The sequence below is a fragment of the Labeo rohita genome, unplaced genomic scaffold (genome assembly GCF_022985175.1).
Source record: "Labeo rohita strain BAU-BD-2019 unplaced genomic scaffold, IGBB_LRoh.1.0 scaffold_66, whole genome shotgun sequence".
Taxonomy (NCBI): Eukaryota; Metazoa; Chordata; class Actinopteri; order Cypriniformes; family Cyprinidae; genus Labeo; species Labeo rohita.
In genome coordinates this window covers 275,280-294,417 of record NW_026129590.1, presented here as the reverse complement: position 1 = coordinate 294,417, position 19,138 = coordinate 275,280, and the positions used below count along the sequence as shown (strand labels likewise).

At 42.8% G+C, this 19,138-nt stretch overlaps 1 protein-coding gene across 2 annotated transcripts; it reads left to right on the top strand.

Moving 5' to 3' along the window:
- Nucleotides 1-5,204: 5,204 nt before the first annotated feature.
- atf6b (activating transcription factor 6 beta) lies at nucleotides 5,205-18,763 on the top strand. Of its 2 annotated transcripts, none has more exons than XM_051104251.1 (17): nucleotides 5,205-5,523; nucleotides 7,016-7,083; nucleotides 7,540-7,618; nucleotides 8,407-8,466; nucleotides 8,650-8,732; nucleotides 9,018-9,192; nucleotides 11,159-11,338; nucleotides 11,575-11,738; nucleotides 12,139-12,318; nucleotides 12,404-12,486; nucleotides 15,308-15,514; nucleotides 15,589-15,696; nucleotides 16,158-16,254; nucleotides 16,402-16,469; nucleotides 16,554-16,653; nucleotides 16,730-16,814; nucleotides 17,177-18,763. In XM_051104251.1, the coding sequence occupies exons 1-17, from the start codon at nucleotides 5,448-5,450 to the stop codon at nucleotides 17,434-17,436; spliced, it is 2,073 nt and encodes a 690-aa protein (XP_050960208.1). In that variant the 5' UTR covers nucleotides 5,205-5,447; the 3' UTR covers nucleotides 17,437-18,763. The 2 variants fall into 2 exon arrangements, with proteins under 2 accessions (XP_050960208.1, XP_050960207.1); XM_051104250.1 differs by having other exon boundaries at nucleotides 16,399-16,469.
- Nucleotides 18,764-19,138: the final 375 nt, after the last annotated feature.

Below are 19,138 nucleotides of genomic sequence, written 5' to 3'. Positions count from 1 at the left end.
CTCCAGGACTATGTTAAATAGCAAAACATAGCGATATCCGCATTATCTGAATTATTCTGAGAAATTTTGCAAAAAAAAAAAAAAAGAAAAAGACAAAAAAATTGTTCTAAAATGATTAGATTAGATTAGTTTATTGGAAAAATAATTTCCTCTCTGTATCGGGACTCGTCTGAAGCGTGAATAGATCCAAGTGCGAGCTTTATTGTACAGATCGTAGTCAAGACAGGCAGGGTCAGACACCAGCAACCAGTAACATCCAGGGCAAGACAAGAGCGTAATCCAAAAAACAGGCAGAAGGTCAGAATACCAGAGAGCAGTCCAAAGTAGCAAATGAAACAAGGCTATGAAACAAGGCAAAACTATGACTATGAAACAAAACAATAACCATGGAAATAACAAGGCAATGAAACAGGGAAAACGCTTGGTAGAGTCCGCACAGGCAAAACAATACTTCACAACGTCCTGTTTGGCATGGCCCTCCTTAAATGGCTGCCAAACAGGAAGTTACCAACGAAGCAGCAGAGGGAGCGGTAACAGACAGTCCATGGGCAAGGGCTTCCTCCGCTGGCGTGGCGTTACACTCTTCACGCTTTCCTACCACTTTACAAAGAGTGCCTTACTTCTTTTGGGAGTGCCATTTGTAATGTTTCACAGTATTATTTGAATCAAAATGAGGGGGGAGGAAATTATGGTATCTTTACTGTAATACTTTAGGTTGAAATGCAGTTCATAAAGTGTCAACAAGAGGGGACTTGGTTATTACATATAGGCTGTTTTCTTCGGGATTGCGCTCTTCGGTGTGAGTAAAAAAAGCTGTGTTCCGCTGTCTTTTCTTTTTGAGATTAAAGTCTCAGTTGTTGGGTATCCACCTCTATGTAATCATTCCGCACAACACTACACCAAAAAGGTTGCCTGGTGTGATGAATTGCATTTTCTTTTAGTTTAGGGTCTTTTATGGCCGAGTATGTGTGTGTTGTGAATCTGGAGAAGAGATTGTGGCAAGATGCCCCGGGGAAGAAGGCAGATCGGCGGAGACAGCCTTATGATCTCAGCAATGCTCTGCTGGGAAAACCCTGAGTTTTGGCATTGACTTTGACGACTTCCAGAGCACACGCAGCCCTTCACGACAGTGGTGTTCCTGACGGCAGTGGTCTCCTTCAGCAGGATAATGCACCCGACACACTGCAGAAACTGTTCAAGGTGTTGCCCTGTCCTTCAAATTGTCCTGTTATTCAATAACGACAGGCATCCTGTTTCCCATTTCTTCTTTCTTCATCCTCCTGTTCTTCAAAAATGCACATGTGGTGGGCAAATCAATGCAAAAAACATCAACCAACCATCTGAACAAAACCTGTAGTAGTCTGTAGAAAAAAGTGCAACACTTACGACAAAAGCTAAAACACTTAAAGAGAGTATACACACTCCAAAAAAGAAGCCATCAATGGCGTGATAAAAGCAATAATGAAAGAAAAGGCAAACGTTTCATCAATGCCAGTCGCACATGTAATGCAGACCAGTGTACTACTCCCCACAAGGACAATGCTTTGGACTATTTGTCAGGGAGTAGATCGTGTTCAGTCCTAGACCTTTCTAATAATCATTACTTCAGACTTATGTGCCCTCTAGAAGCTTGCGTTCTGTGAGTAAACGGCACATTATTGTGCCATCCCAAAAAGGCACAAAATCACTTTTACAGACTTTTAAACCTAAAATAAACCTTCCTGGTGGAATGACCTGCACAACTCAATCCTCAAGAATCGGCTTAAAACACATCTCTTCCATCTTTATTTGACCCTCGAACTAGCACTCTCTATTCTAATTCTATTCTTTAAAAAATAATAATAATAATAAAAAATAAAAAAAAACTTGCCCTTTTAGACTTTTACTCTATTAAAAATTCTTACTGCTGCACTTGCATGTTATGGTTCTTTTGTTGATTTTGATTGCTTCTATTGTCCTCGTTTGTAAGTTGTTTTGGATAAAAGTATCTGCTAAATGTCTAAATGTAAATGTAAATTTAGACCTCAGAAGCAGATATTACCAAACTGATATGTCCAAAGAGGTTAAGGATAAAGACCACCTGTATATGCCCATTTGAGCGTGTGTCACGGGGCACCAGCAACTGTCCAATGCTCGATGGAAAACACTGTTTGAAATATGAACCTTCTTTGGGTCCTGGTCCAGGTGAATGATCTGGTCATCTTTTGAAAGTTGGAAGAACACAAGGAAAGACTTCTAAAGGTCTTTGACAGACTAGAGGAAACTGGTCTGAAGGTGTCACTGGGCAAATGCCAAGATGAGCATGAGGAACTGAAGTATCTGAAGTCATTACGGCCACGACCGTGACAGGTCAGCATCAAGCCACATCGTACAAACCTTAGGTCCTTAAGATCTTTTCTGGATTTCTGTGGCTATTACTGCAGCGTCATAAACAACTATCCCTGCAATAATCAGAAACACTTCCTGACAAAGTATTACGCACCCACTGAACGAGGTAAAAAACTTGACAAAGACAAATCCAATACCTAACTGCCACCGTCAAACCCTACATCTTGGATGCTGATGCCGATCTAAACCCATGAATGAGCTGGTCAAAGCCCAAAAGGGTAATTGTAATTGAAGCTTTGAAGCATTGTAAGTGCACTGCTGAGGTAAAGGTGAATTCTGAGTTGTCACTCACGAAACAAGCAAAATAGACTCATAAGGAAGGATGATTTGCTTTACAGAAACAGTAAAACACCCTCTGGAGAAGAAGTTTCCCAGCTTGTCCTACCTGCTGTCCTACTCTTTGTGGAGTTACAGGTTGGCATGGGTAATGTGGGTGTAGAAAGTAGCTTCAGGAGTAGCTTCTACTTGCCCCGAATGGCTTGTGAGGTGGAACAGTTCTGTAGGAAGTGCATTACTCGTGAAACACCTTGCACTAAAGATGTGGCAATGGACCTTGGATCTGCTGTAGCCAAGATCTTGGTGAACAAGTATTTTGTGCTCCATGGTTTAACCATGAGAATCCGTTCCATTTGCTCCCTAGCATTAATATTGTGTTTCACAAAGTTTTCAAAAGCACATTTTGTTGGGCACATTTATTAACCTACACTTTTGATACCAATGTGTAGATGTCAAACATATTTACTCTGTCTCTTTTTGCAAACTGTCTTGACACCTCTGCTGACACCTCTCTTTGTACAAATTAGTTTACCACATATATGACACTCGGCTTTTTAGCTTCTGACTTTGCAAAGTGTAGCCACACTTCAGAGCACTTCCTGCGGTAAAACAGCGAGGAAGGTTGTGGCAGATCGGCAGGTCGTGTCCTCACAGATGGCATGTGAAAAAATGCTGGTCTATATCAAAAAATATGCGCACACAGGAATCAATAACCGAAATGCATTTTTTCACTTTATAACAAGTACCTGATTCCAGAATTGGAATCAGTTTTCAACTCCCAACTCCAAATTCAGTATGATTAAATATACACATTTGATTACAAACAGTATTTATCTACAATCATATGTTCTGCAGTCTTCACAATACATGTGGTATTATTTCTGGAGTCATACACGAGCCACAAGTTCAGGTGTTTTTCTCCCACAGGGAGAAACGAAACAGTATTTTAGATAGCACTGTAATTCAAGAAATAAGGACACATCTAACAATAGCAACAATAATGACAGCATAGTGCAGTAGGCAAATATATGCAGCACGCAAGACTGCATTGAACCCCCTGATCTTCTGTTCTTGTGCTTCTTTTTGAGTTGGTTAAGACATGAGTATTGTTTGTTGAGTCTTCGTTATTCCCCAAGAGGCTTCATTGCATCTGGAGAACATCGTCAGTTGTTGCTTAGTGATGCTCATGTTTTTATAAGCCAGATATGCACAGATGATGCACAGTTAGGCTATATGAATAATGCATATTAAGGAAGACAAGAGTATTTGCACTAAGACCATGGTTCCAACACATTTTCCATTTCAAAATTCCATACTTTTCCAGACTCAAATTTCCAAACCTCTCAGTAGATTTTCAGACCATATTTAAATAGTTCATAGACCATTCTTTTCAGCTTTATATTTGGTATTTAGTACAGTCATCTGCACACAAGAAAAAATGTTGTGCCCTTGAGAAACACATGCGCATGGGAATTTTTTGCATAACCCTAACGCATTACAATTTCTAGTTTTATATAACCTATTTCCTTTGTGCATCATTGCCATCTTACTATGAATAAAACAAGAGCATAGATGCAGAAGAATTAAGAGAGATCTGCTTGCTCAAAATGTGGCTTTTCTTATAGTACTTCTAATATCAAGGCCTAATGTCCAATTTAACACATCCGAAGAAACCACGTGGCAAAGAAACCACGACAGGAAATGGGCTGATGACACAAAACTGGCCAAGGGTACTGTAACAAAAATTCCAGTCACTGCTGTGTATGACTTAAAAACAACTCTTCTATTATTACCTTGAAATAAATAAGCATGTTTCATTGCTCGATTATGGTTGTTGAAACATTTCTTTTATGTGGAGTTTGAACGGGAAGGGGGAAACAGGGATCTTTTCATCACTGCCACCACAGGACACATTGGTGCCACGCCATTCAAAATGTTTCCAATTGTTCTCGTGACAAAATAAACTACCAAAATGGTCTGCAGGCATATTTAGAAAGTGGGCCAGATGCTTTATGGGTAGCATGAATGCTGTTTTGGAGGAAACGGAAGTACATTCAACTGACAGTCCTCACTATTGTCATGCTTGACTCCACGTGACAATCAAGATATGGCCACTTGACCTGCGTGAGTTGTGTAAGAGCTAACTTACGGATTCAAGAACATTCCACAGACATGTTTGCGTTGAACTAACAGCGGTCGAATTCAAAATCAGTTCAAATGTAAATGGCGGAACCGCGCTCTGTTCCGAAGCAGAAATTCTGCACGAAAAACAATAATACAGGAACAAAGACGCAATGTAAATCGTACATACTAAGCGTACTTTCATTGGTCAATACAACCGTCAATCGCCAGTCAATTCAAACCGTGTTTTCACTGGCTTCTGCAGCAGTCTCTGCGACTACAGCCCGCCTTCCCGCGAAAGAACCGATCTATTGGCTCATCGCTCATCCAATAGCATACGTTCCGGGTTTCGAGAGGCCAGCCGTCCTGCCAATCTTCTGTTCTCTGTTTCTATTGGCTGATCAGAACAGAAAGAGGCAGGACTTGTTAAGGAAATGAGTTTCCTTGTCTGTGTATGTCAGTCGAGCGACGGTACGGTATGGCGAGCTAAACCGTTAAACGAAATCAATCACATCCAACAATCTGCTTCGCGGTTTCGGGGTTTCGGTGTTTCACGAACGGATGGACTCGAGCGCGCTTGTGAACGCGCGCTGCTTCGGCTAGAACCGGCCCCGCCTGTGTGATTTCCCGAGTGTGTGTTGGTCCCGGTGGAGTGTGTGAGGATGACGGCGGAGCTGCTGCTGTCTGACCTGGACAGTCGCTTCTGCGCGGACAACCTGCTGACCAGCGAGGACTGGGGTGAGTACAGCTGGGTGCCGTGGGCAGTTAAAGCTCAACCCAAACGCTGGTTGGCGGTTTCTAATGAACGTGTGGCTCTGAGGTGAGGGGGAGTTCCTGCACTGATGACGACAGCGCTGGCGCATCCTAGGAAGAGACTCCGGAGTCACTCCGGATCCGGTGCACTTATGGATTACCTCAAAACCTGGCAAATATCACAGTTTTGACTAGAGTGACATTTTCCCCTTTCATATGTTGATAAAAAGATACTGTTTTATAGTAAGGTTCATTGATAACGTCTTTGTACCCTACAATCAAGTGTGATCAATTATTGAAATATGTGTTGATTAAAGTTTGCTGATATTTCCTCACTGTATGTTTATTACAGATCATGAGTAACTGTGCTTAGTTTCACATCTGCTGAAGGACAGTGGTGCTGCTAATTCTGGGGGATGTGGGCGGTTGCCAGGGTGTTGCTATGTGGTTTTTAGCTAGTGGATGTTTGCCTGCCCAAAGCAATGAGTCACCAGTAACAGCTCCACTTTTACAGATGATTTAATTGTGTTGTTAACAATAGTGTTATTAACGCAGCGTATCAAATGTAAACATGTATGTCTGGCATGTGGAAAATGCCATTTCCTTGACGGTTTTCTGTAGCAGCTGCTCTGATCGTGCTGTTTTCTCTCTGGTTCCTGTCAGAGATCCGTCCTCACCTCCCTCACATGTTCAGCCGTCCGTGGAAATGATACAGAAGCAGCAGCACCTGAAGGCCTGAGATCTTCTGTTAGATGCATCTCAGTTTTCATTTCCTCTCGGTCCCGGCGAGGGACGTTATTGTTACGGTGGTGTGAAAAGAGAGGGTGTTGTTTTCGTTCGGATGATGGTCTGAATCGGGGGACTGATGTGGAGTGGACTGTGTGAAGTATGTGAAGGGTGGGCTGATTTTTGGAGAGCAGAGCCTGGCCTGTTACAGTAACCTCAAAACGTTTCACGTTAGCGATGTTCACATGTGGTCTACAAAACAAATAACTGAAGCTTACATAGCCTTGAATCTTAATACAGTGTGTCTGGATGATCCGTGAGCGTTTGTGAGCGTTATTCGTGAGTTTGTCCCGACCGAGCAGTTCGGTGGCCCGCTGTTCTTCAGGAAACTCCTCTTTGGTTTTCTGACATCTTTTCCATATTTGAAGCCTTTCCAGCAGTGACTGTATGATTTTGAGATCCATCTTTACACACTGAGGACAACCGAGGGACTCAAACGCAATTATCGCAACGTGTGCAAACATTTGCTGATGTTCAAGAAGGAGACACAGTGTATTAAGTAAACTTCTGAACAGGATGGGGATGTGTTAAGATTTTTTTTTTATGTAGTACTGCTACTTAAAAAAGGTGTTTCCTAGTACAGTTTGCCCTGATCGTCTATTTCAAGAAGTTTACGCCGCCCAGCTCCTAAAGCACTGTGTTTCTTTGTTATTGTATATACGTGATCTGTCCATGTGTCTTTGTCTCGCAGATGCCTGTCTGTATCAGTGTGAGGATATGGAGGAGGATTTCAGTGGAGAACTGAAATATGACACATCGGTACGTTCACAACACACACACACACACACACACACACACACACACTGCTGTGAATGAGTGTGTGACGTCCGTGTTTGAGTCTGGAGTGGTCCGGCTGTCAGAGGCTGCGCTGTCAATCATTACCCGTCACAGACTTGCTTGTAAATGTTTGTCGCACTCTGTGTCCCTCCGAATTCACACTCACACCTGAACCCTTGTCACTCAATCTTTCTAACAGCATCACCATCGACATGCTTTACTGTGAGGATGTGTATGGTACAGGTGTTCAAATAATATGCTGAATAGCTATGACGTTTTGTTAGCATTAGCCAGCAGACTAAGAAAATACTGTCCTAATAACATGGCATCAGAGGAACACAGCGGGGGAGTAGTATATGACGCCTGATGAAGCTCGGAATGTGAGTGGAAACTGAGTGAATGTGTATCTGAGTGCACATGTCTGTCTGTCTCTGTCAGCTGGACAGTGAACTTGTCCTGACGCTGGACCCCGATAACCCCACGTCACCATGGAAGAACCTGGGCAACAACCTCACAGGTGTGACGCCAGCACTTCATCAATATAATGTCATTTCATTGCTTTGATGATTCAGAATCAGAATTCGCTTTTATTCTTAAGAATAAAATTGTTTACTGTTTTATTTTCTTACTTAGGAACAAATGAAGAATATTTTGTATTCCAACAATACTTCATTGTTAAGAATTTTCTTAACTTTATTCATAAGACTTAAGTTCTTAGGACAGAACTTACTTCCTGTAAGGAATTTTCACAAAATCTTCGTAAATAGCCTTTTAAAGTTAAAATAGCCTTCCACTTGCTTACACAGAGAGCACAAGAAGATGAATGAAGCAGATCGCTCCGTCTCGTAATTATTCAAAATACCTGGCACGTTAAAAAATGTAAAGCCGAGCGCTGAACGGCGGTCAAACCGATCGCAAGAACAGCCGTTTATTCGTAGGGCTGAAGGCTGTTATTTTCTTAATTCTTTAAAACATATTTGAGAACCTTTCAAGAAGTGCACTTAGGAACATTCTTTAAAACTTCGGGGAATTTCTTCTGGCCCCTGCTCGATATGTAAGCTATTACACGCTAATAAACACACATATTTAATCATTTCTAAATGTGTGTGGTCAGTCTGTGTGATTATATGGAGGGTGTGCAGTTTATTGGCTTTTTCCAGAAGGACTCTGACCTGCAAACATGTGTGTTTAGTGATTGAGTAGTGATGCTTAGAGCTCAGCAGCAGCTACTGCACACTGGGCTGTGTTTCTCTATTTTAATTTCTGAGAATAATTTGTCCGTTTGTGCTTCGTCTGTGTTTGTAGGTGAAGTGTCAGTCATGAAGGATGAAATGACAATAACACAACCTGTGCCAGTGGACATGTGTAAGTGGCCCCGTCTGCACGCTCACCCACGTCATTTATGTGTTCTAAGTAACACGTTAGACTAGTTATAGATGATTAGATGAGCGTTATAGATGATTTCATCTTCAGACAGTGCGAGTTTTGCCACTGTATAGCAGTCTTATTTTAGATGAAGCTATGGTAAAAGTCATGTATGTGTTGTAGTTTTCCAGGTGAAGACTGAACCTCCGTCACCTGCGTCGTCTCTGACCTCTGACAGCTCCATCCCATCTTTACCTGAAGCTCAGGTGCGCACAGAAAAACCATGCACTTTCCATCTCTGCCCCTCGGCTCTACGGCAGGCTGTGAAGCAAGACTTTTAAAATTTTAGGAGTAGATGTAATATTTCAAGTAGTTTGATAGTTAAAGCGAGTATGGAGTAGTGTTGAATGCATGTGAATGTGTGTTTGCTGTCGTTAGCGCTGTTTCGTCTTGAGTGCAGCTGAGCAAACATGAGGACACTTATCTCGCTCTTCCTGTCCTCATTTGTCTGTTTCTCTCTCGTTCAAGCGCTGATTCTCTGTGTTTCTCAGGTGACGGTGAAGAGCGAGAACCCGCCCACTCCACCGTACATGTACGGAGACGTGCTCTCGCCGCCGCTGGCCAGCGTGGAGGTGACCGTCGCCAGCGTCGTTCCACCGCATCAGCCGCCCGTTCCTCTGGCCGTACAGCCGCACGCGCTCAGCAGCCTCGACGCGCAAACCACAGGTGCGCGCGCACACACGCGCATCGCGTTACAGACCTCGCGCTCGTGCGCGCACATCACAGACCTCACTTTCACGCACGATTTAAAGTGAGCAAACAGGACGGATGACTCTATCCAGTGTGAGGGACCGTTCTGAGTAACATGACACTGAGAGACGCACTAGTTCTGTTCCTGTTTCTCTAGAGCAGGGGTGGTGAACGTCGGTCCTGGAGAGCCGCAGCCCTGCACAGTTTTGCTTCAGCCCTATTCAAACGCACCTGAACAAGCTAATCAAGGTCTGAAGGGTTACTAGAAAGCAACAGGCAGGTGAGTTTTAATTGGGGCTGGAGCTGAACTCTGCAGGACTGCGGCTCTCCAGGACCGGAGTTCAACACCCCTGCTCTAGACTGACGTGTTCTCTCATATTTAAATGTTCTTCAAGAACAAATGCAGCAGGAAATAAATATTATGCCAGTTAAAAAATTTTGTCACATAGGCTGAATGCACTTGATGAATCTAATGAGCACACGTAGGGATGCAACAAATTATCGGCTGAAAATACAGGGTTTGGGAAATTATGGAATTTGATTCAAGTATTTTCCAGGTCTGATAAAGTATGGAAAAAAGAAAGCAAAGTATGGAAAATGATTTGTGTTTCCGGACTTTCCCCCCATTTAGTTCTTTATAATAGAAAAGTAAGAATTTAATGAAAGTAAAATTATCATATAAGAAGCAAGGTTTCATGGCAGCTGTTTAGTGATTCTTTAGTGATTGTTAAATATGACTGAATGAATTCAAGATGCACTTTTTCGTTATGCAAAATTCAGGTTATAAGCATTTTGAGTTTCTTCTCACAGTATTCTTAGCACCGTGTTACATAGCCTCAGGGACCTTTGCGAAAATAAAAAATACAGACTTTTATGTGCGCACAAGAAACCATTAAACTTAGCATACAGGACAGTGTACACTGAGCCACCAGTTGTGCCATCAGCCCATTTTGTGGTGTGGTTTCTTGGCTGCCATAGACTATGCATTAAAGAGACCTAAGGCCTTGAAATATGGCATACTGCCCTAATGAAAGACACATTTTTAAACACTTTTTTTTTTTTTTAACAGTACCAGTCTTTTTTATAGACCCTTGAACTTGGCAAACTTTATGCCATGGGCCCATTTCGTGTCATGGTTTCTCCACCGCCACAGAGAATGTTAAATTAGGCCCTGATATTAGAGGTACTACCATAAGAAAAGGCAAATTTTGAGCAAGCAGATCTCTGTTTATTCATGTGCATCCATGCTTTCATTTTATTCATAGTAAGATGGCAGTGGTACATGAAGAAAATAGGTTCTACAAAACTAGAAATTGTAATGTGTAAGTGTGCAAAATTCCCATGCACATGTGAATAGTTTCTCAAGGGCACAAAAAAGTTTCTTGTGTGCATGTAAAAGTCGGTATTTTGTATTTGTTAAATTGTTTGTTATTTTAGGGGCTCTGTATGTTGTCACTTCAAGAAAATCAAAAAAAAAAAAAAAACTAATATTTTATTCAAAAAAAAATATATAAAAATATTCAATAATACCAAATATAAAGCTGAAAATAATGCTGTATAAACCATTTGTGTTCATGGGTCTGAAAAACTACTGCGAGGTTTGGAAAAGTATGGAATTTTGACGTGGAAAATGTGTAGGAACCCTGAGAAAATATATGGTGTGGCGCACCGCCTGGCAGTGTTCAAATTCATATTACTGAGTTAAATCGAAAAGTCTTACAAAATATTTTTATATTATTTAGTAAAAAATAAATCATTATTAAAAAGTGGTTTTGGTTGTTGGGCAAAGTGCACACTTGTCTGCCGTACTGTTGGCTGAATGTCGTTGGTTCTTGAGTGAGGTCTGAGTGTGACTGGAGAATGTTTTGTGTCGCTAATGTCCATTGTGGCTCTGCTCCTCAGTCTGTCAGCTGATGTTTAGCGTGTGCTTGTGTGCGTTCAGTGCTCTCCGCGGCAGCGACGCTGAAGGCCAGCAGCATTCTGAGCAGCAAACCTCTGATCCAGCCCAAACCCGTGTGTGTGGCCGCGCTGCCGGTGGCTCAGAGCCCCAGTCCGGCCAAAGCTCTCATCCTGCAGAGCGTTCCCGTCCCCGTCCCACCCATCGACCAGAACACCACTCCTGGTGAGATCATCCGCCTCCACTGGAACACACACCACCACATTGTGTTGAATAAAGTGTGCGTCCTGCGCACATCAGATCGTTACTGAACAATACAGAGATCAACTCAAGCAGGAAAAACTGCTCAGCCGTAAATAGATTAGATTTAGTTTAGAATTAGATTAGTTTCATCGCTTCTAACCGGTTAGTTGTCAGCACATTTTGAGTTTTGATGTTGTCTGTTTGTCTTTCTCCTGCAGTGGTTCTGTCTCAGTCGATGTGTCTGGGTTCTGCTCCTGCCATTGTTAAAATGGAGCCTTTGTCTCCCAGCATGCCTCACTGCACTAGCCCCTCAGTCCCGGCCCCAAGCAAACCCATCATCCCAGCGTCCGCCCTGCCCGGAAACAGCTGCAACGACATCGATGTGAGTGACTCTTTCAGTAGCTGTCCTGCGTGTTGTGCGTGCTCAGTGCTGTCAGATATGTAGGAAAACGCATATTTATTTCAGTGTCCATCAAGTTTTCGGTTTGGAAGAGAAAATAATCCAATGGAATGACGTACCTTTCATTTGTGATGTACATATTTAGTTGGATGATCAGAAACAGATGTTCCGGGTGACCTGCAGTCAACATTACAAAATAAACCCTGAGAGAGCGATCAGGACCGTGATGCAAAGCGTCTCATGTCACATGAAAACTATGTAGGAAATTGCTTGCAGTTTAATGGTTAATTGGGTAAAACTGATAACCACAGAACGGCTCCATTTGTCCATCACAGTCAACTTACAGCGATCGCATTAGTGAACGCACACTTGTGCTCCGCAGATGAAGGTCCTGAAGAGGCAGCAGCGTATGATAAAGAACCGAGAATCGGCCTGTCAGAGCCGCAAGAAGAAGAAGGAGTACCTGCAGAACCTGGAGGCGCAGCTGCGGGAGGCGCAGCAGGAGAACGAGCGCCTGCGCAAGGAGAACCAAGCGCTGCGGCTGCGGCTCGCCGGCAAAGAGGTGAGAGACGCCAGCCCTGCAGGATTACGCTTTGCGTTTTTCGTACGTTTTTTCATGCCGTCTAATTGTGTGTCGTGCCAAACAGGCGACTGAGTCTGGCAGCAACAAGAGAGCTCTGTGTGTGATGGCTCTGTTCCTCTTCATCACCTTCACCTTCGGCCCCGTCAGGTAAACGCCGCAGCTACAGACGCTCACTCTAATCTCACACGTTAGCAAACAACATACTGCTGACTGCCAGAGCTGGAAATTGGGGAACATATCAGTCGGTTCTTGCTTGTTTTTTTTGTACTTGTGCCAGTGCAGGCGAGACATCAGAATAAAAACGAATGTCAGTGTTTTCTGACAGCAAACATAGAATGCAACTGGTGTCGATCCAGTTCACCAACAAATGACTCTTTAATCTGTTTGTTTTTTTTATGGTTTGGTTTAAAGGAGTCATCGGATGCCCATTTTCCACAAGTTGATGTGATTCGTTAGGGTCTTAATGAAAATCTATAAAATATCTCATTCTGGTCGAGGCTGCTTTAAATGCAAATGAGCCCTGCTCGCCCCGCCCCTCTCTTCTCTCTGTGCAGTGACGAGCCTGTTTACTTTAGCCGCATTTAGTTGCGTTAGCCACTAAACGTGCTAACTAGCACTTTATTAGGAAAGGCGATTGCAGAGATTCATAAAAAAATGCTTGTAAGTGAAGCTGGATCATGAATGACTCGCGCAAACATAGACGGATATATGTGGATCGGGAGGCGCATTCCCTTCACAAACAAACGTAATCCACTGCATCTTCAGCGGCTCAGATGTCGGGAGTAAATGACGACCACTATGATCATTATTACATCCAGCAACACAACACCTCAATCACTCAATCAGAGATATTCTTGTCTAACTTACATCCCTGCTCTGGCATCAAAACAAAGAGGTCGGACTGTGACAGCTGATCTGAGGTAAAATGCTCATGTCAATCAACTATGGTGGGAGTGGCCTCTGTCATGTGACGCCACAACGACAGGCATCTGTGAACGGCTCGATTTGAAAAAGGGGATATTATTTTTACAGATTAATTAAAAACCACTGCATGGATTTTTATCATTATAGGGTAGATTTGTACATACACTGCCAACACACATTACTGTTCAACCAGCATGAAAAAGTGAACTTAGCATCCGATGACCCCTTTAAGGAATACATAAAATATTTTCTGAGTGAGTGAGTTGTCAAACTCTGCTGCTGGAGTCTGGCTCCGACCCTTATTAAACACACCAGACCAGGTAATCAAGATCTTCAGGTTTGCTTGAGGAATGACGGGCAGGTGTGTTGGAGCTTGTTTTAACTGAACTACAGGACTCTGGCCCTCCAGCGGGATGTTTGACACTCCTCACTGACTGGAGTAATAACTGGGTCAGTCATTCCTTTGCCAGCTTATGCTGTGTACTTGAGACTCCTGAGACTTGAGTCGGTGCTTGTTTATGATTTACATGTCATTCAGTGTAATAATAGTTCATATGCTAAACATCTTGTAAGGTATATTTAGATCAAAAATCATTAGATTTAAGGATCACAGTGAAGGCCACAAATACTAATTAACTGTCATTTTAAATCTTTACCAATCTTTGCCACTGCCCTTCAGACTGCTAGGTTTTACCCATTTGTTGGCAGGAATTTGTTTAATCTCTTAAAATAATAATAAGCTACAATCAAAATCACTTCTTTTCTACATTTTGGTAAGGACAGGTTAGAATAAGTATGTTGTTACATTTACATAAATGTATCTGTTACACTGACTGACGATGGAACATTGTTTAACCCGTATTTTGACATTTTATTTCCACAAAGGTTATTTGAAACATTGACACTTTACTTGCATTTAAAGTGCCCCTAATATGGATTAAGAAAGGTTCACATTTTGGTTTTGGGAGTCCCCAACAACAGGTTGACATGAATGCAAGGTCAAAAAACACTCTTATTATCTTATAATATGCTTTTTATTTATTTAGTTATTTGTTTATCTTCCTTTAAAAATGACTCCGAACACTTTGCTCAACTAATCATTTGTTCAAACCCCTCCTTTGCGTGACACTGCGGTGATTGGTCCGATGACCCAGTCTGTTGTGATTGGTCTACACATTTCAGAAACGGAACACCATTACATTAAACACCCAAACAGCCAGGGTATATGCGTTAGCCCAATGCAGGAACGTATTGATAAAGCACTGCAGCTTGTACTCCAACGTATTGCTCTATTTTTTATAAGAACTCCAAGTAATAACAACAACAAACATTCACTATTCATCGACACGTTTCTAGACAGTTGCAAGCGAACAGATATTGCTGTTAGCCGGTTAACCAGAGACCTACAAGCTGCACAGAGAACACAACACAGACAGTTAAATATGGATTTTGACAGCAAGAGTTTTAAAGGATTACTCCACTTTCAGAATAACAGTTTGCTAATAATTGACTTACCCGCATGTCATCCAAGATATTCATGTCTTTCTTTCTTCAGTCACGAAGAATTTAAGGTTTTTGAGGAAAACATTTTTCCCCATATAGTGGACTTCTGTGGTGCCCGTGAGTTTGAACTTCCTAAATGTCTTTTCAATGCAGCTTCAAGGGGCTCTGAACGATCCCAGCCGAGGAAGAAGGGTCTCATCTAGCGAAACAGTCTGTCATTTTCTTAAAATAAGTGAACACATACATGGTGCGCTTTCAGATTTAAAACTTTGCAGGATGTGCGGTGCACACTGCGTGAAAGGTGTCTGCATGACTTATAAATAAATCCATAATAGGGGACTTGATATGTTTTCTGCATATATAAAATCACTTTCACAGTTTGATGTGGGTCTTGTGAGAGAGAGAGATGATAAAAGTACTAAAAGAATTGTAAACAGAGTGGTTCAGCAAGCAAAATCAAATCCATAAACTCTATCAAAAGTGAATTTTAATTTCTATGGCTGCTATGAAGGGTCATACTGTTGCTTTTTCTGTCCTGCAGTCTCAAAGACAGGACGTTGGAAGCTGGGCTCGAGGAAGCGGCTGTGCCTCTGACAGGAAGACGTCTGCTGGAGTTCGAGAACTCGCAGGAGCTGAGCAGGAGACGAGCGAGCGAGAGAACCACGGAGGAGAAGATGGACGGAGAGGAAGAAGAGCGCGGGAGGAAAGGAGAGCCGGACAAGAAAGCTGCGGTCTCGTATCAGTTCAGGTGAGGCGGAGCGTCCAGAAACACACACACGCTTAGACCTCATCGGTGTGTCTGAACACGTGTTTCTCGTTCAGGAATCAGAGCGGCGTGTTCAGTGACGTGAAAGACCTGCTCCTGCAGGACATAGACCGGTACTTCTCGTCCCCTGACTGCAGACAGTTCAACCGCTCCGAGTCCCTCAGGTCAGTGTGTCGTCATCATTACAGTCTCTAAATGAGTCGCCCCATCTCGTCTAATGTTCAGCATTTACTTATTATCGCTTAATCACAAAAAGGAAATCAAAAATGGCACGTCTGAGTTGGATTATCCTTTATTATTTTGTTGCTGCATGTAACTACAATAAATCAGTTATCTAATCAATTTTAAATACCCTACCAGTGAAATGTTAGGACTTTACCATTTGTTTACCATTCTCATATTAAATTGTAATTTTTTTTTATTAAATTACTTTTCTAAAATAGTGATACCAAAGAATGAGTAGGTGTGTCCAAACTTTTGATTAATACCTATTAATTAATTTATTAAAGTAATGTTGAGTTCTGTCCTTTTCATTGCCTTCGATACATTTGGTACTGCTATACTTTTCATACTTAAGACGAATAGATTTGTTCAGAGTGCTTTACGGTCTCCGTTTCTCCGTCAGGTTGGCGGATGAGCTGCGCGGATGGGTCCGTCGTCATCAGATCAACCGGAAGTCTGATGGCAAGGCGAAGGTTGTAAAGAAGACTAAAATAGCTCAGGTGTGAAACCACGGCAAGCGCCAGTCCTCATATCAAACGCAGCCCTCAAGGTTGAAGTGAAACGGAGACGAGCTGCTCTGTGACACATCGATGGGGTTTACGGGCGTTTCGCTTGATTTGTGTGTGTTCTTTCTCTTTCTTCAGCAGAAGGCTCAGCACAGAAAGACGAACTTCTCCAGGTACCTTCCAATTCAGGCTCATCGTTCCATCGAAAGGTAACTACGAAGGGTAAAACGAGTCATGGACATGTTTTAATTCATTGAAGTGTTCATTGAACATTTGCCTGGTTTGTCCTGTAGTCAGCTGCAGGTGCTGCCCGGGCCAGAGATCAGCTACAGCGAGTTTCTGGACGCTATCGATCGGCGCGAGGACACTTTCTACGTGGTCTCCTTCAGACGGGTAAGAAGAGCAGGCCGACAGAGAGCGCACACGCTCGTCTCTCACTCCTGCTCATTCTCATCTTTGGCTCTTGTAGGATCACCTGCTGTTACCTGCCATCAGCCACAATAAAACCACTCGACCCAAAATGTCTCTGGTCATGCCTGCCATGGCCCTCAACGGTGAGTTTGAGGTTTATGAAAATCTATAACTACTGCCCTTGTGTTTTGTTTTGTTTTTTATTGTGTGAAACAAATATAGATGTTTTGAAAAATGTGAAGTGATGTTGAGTGCAGGGCTGCACAGAAACGCTCAAATGGTTGATCAATTATTTTGCTAGAAAGAATAATCATGATGATTATTTCAGCTCATCAGTGTGTTTTCCGTAATGCAGAGAAAGCACAGGCACACGGTTGCCAGGTTGGGAAGATTCGGTAAAGCACTGGGCGGAAAACCAAAGGCTTGTTTGTGCTTTTGTCATACTTTTTGTTGTGTGTGAACTCTCCCCATTAAACGCCATATATTCAAAACTTGTCCCGTGTAGATTCGGTGTACAACTCGTCGCAGGGCGGCTATGAAATGATGATGCAGGTGGACTGTGAGGTGATGGACACCCGGATCATCCCCATCAAGTCCTCCGTAGTCCCTCCCTCTCTCAGAGACACGCCCCCCGCCCCGCCCCCTCACCATCACCACGGCAACCACACCTCCCTCCGCAGCCGGCACCAGCACTTCCAGGGCGGCGGGGCGCCGTCGAGACGGAGGGGCGCGGGTTACTTCATCAGCCAGAGCGGATCCGACTGAGAGGCGGAACAGTGACGGGACTCTGCTTTGATCTACAGCTGTAGTGTAAGGTACCTGTACTCTCAAATCAACACTCATCACAGAGGACACGTGCAGGACAGTTCCCAATTGATCAATCCCATATAAGACACGGAGGTATATGTACGGTAAGGTGAAATGACACATGGTCCGTTGCACTTAAGCGGTTCGCGTAGGCTTTTCCGCGGTGGGCTGCGTGTGTGGCCTCGCGTTTCCTTCCCCTCCTGTACCATCTGCTCTCTTTTTATACATGCCTTGTGCTCTTTTTCTTTCTTTTATAATTTTTTTTTTACAGATTTTTATTGAGATTATTTAAAAAACGATGTGCTTCTATTAGATGTGTGTGATATAAATATTCATTTGAATATAAGGAATGATGTTGTATGTGTTCTCGTCCATCACAGTGGCTCATTTCTGCATGTATATACTTGGCTCTGTCACAGGTTGGTCCAGTGTAAAGCTGCTGGTTTGCTGGTCTTTCTCATTACAGCTTGTTTTTTTTTTTTTTCATTTTCTCACTGAATCTGATGGCAGAGCTTGTGATTGGTTTTGACATAAACAACAGATTTTGGGGTGTCACGGAATCTTCTGCCGGTAATGTTTTCCTTTGCAGGCGTCTCGTCTTAAATGTGCTGCTGCTTTTGTCCCAAACCACTGACAGGACACGGTAATCCTGGGATTTTGTGATACGTCGTCCTGTGCTGCCAACATCTCCACTCATGTTCCATTGAACTCAAGTGACTGTTGTAAATAATTTCTACAATCCAAAACGGGTTTGTGTCGCAGTCAGACGCGTTTTGATTAGTGAACGAGTTCTGATTTTGACAGAAGCGCTCTACCAGCCGCCCGTCATCCCGCTCCGACGGCCGACATCTCTCTGTTCAGCTCTCTTGTGTTCAAAAGCAAAGGGAGAAGACCCGTGGCCGGATGTACATTTTCGTTGTAGAGACTTTTACAGAAGTGGTTTTCTTTCTGTGAATTTGTTTATCTTCTGAAGGAAGATATTTTCACGTTTTCCTGTCGTCTGTGATCTTCACGGCTTGTTTTCAGATCTAGCACAGTCCGTCTGTGATGATGATGATGATGATGATTTATGCGTCTGAAACTGTCCCACGATGAACTGCTCTAGCATGCTTCTGTTATCTGTGATGGAGGGATGTTGTATGTAAATGTAAACCTGCTTTTTTACTTTATTTAAATGAGCTTTCGTAAGGAAAACACTTTACATTTTCTCTTCCTGTCTGTATGAGAATTTTGAACTACTGTCTTCATTTGTAGAGGAGGAAATAAATTTGATAAATACTGTGGAGTAAGTGATTGATTGTGTGCTCGGTGAAAGAGAGATTGTGTCCGTTGTGAGAGAAGCGTTTCTTACGGAGTAACCGTAGCTGATGTCGCGTTAATGCGAGAGTGATTATTAACACTAGAATGCCTGAAACAAAACACAAATCATTTAATTTCACGGTTTTCTTCAAAAAAAAAAAATGATTCAAAAATGTATCAAACATGTCTCTTCGTCCACTTACATGCAGTACAAAAGCTGCAGTCGCAGTTCAGAGCCGCGGTAAAGTCTGCTGTAATCTGAGCTCTCGCTCTCCACATTTCTCACAGATAATGTCAGAATGGCCAAAAGTTGTGCACAGAAAAGCGTGAATCTCGTTCGTCTTCCTTTTCTTTGGCTCTT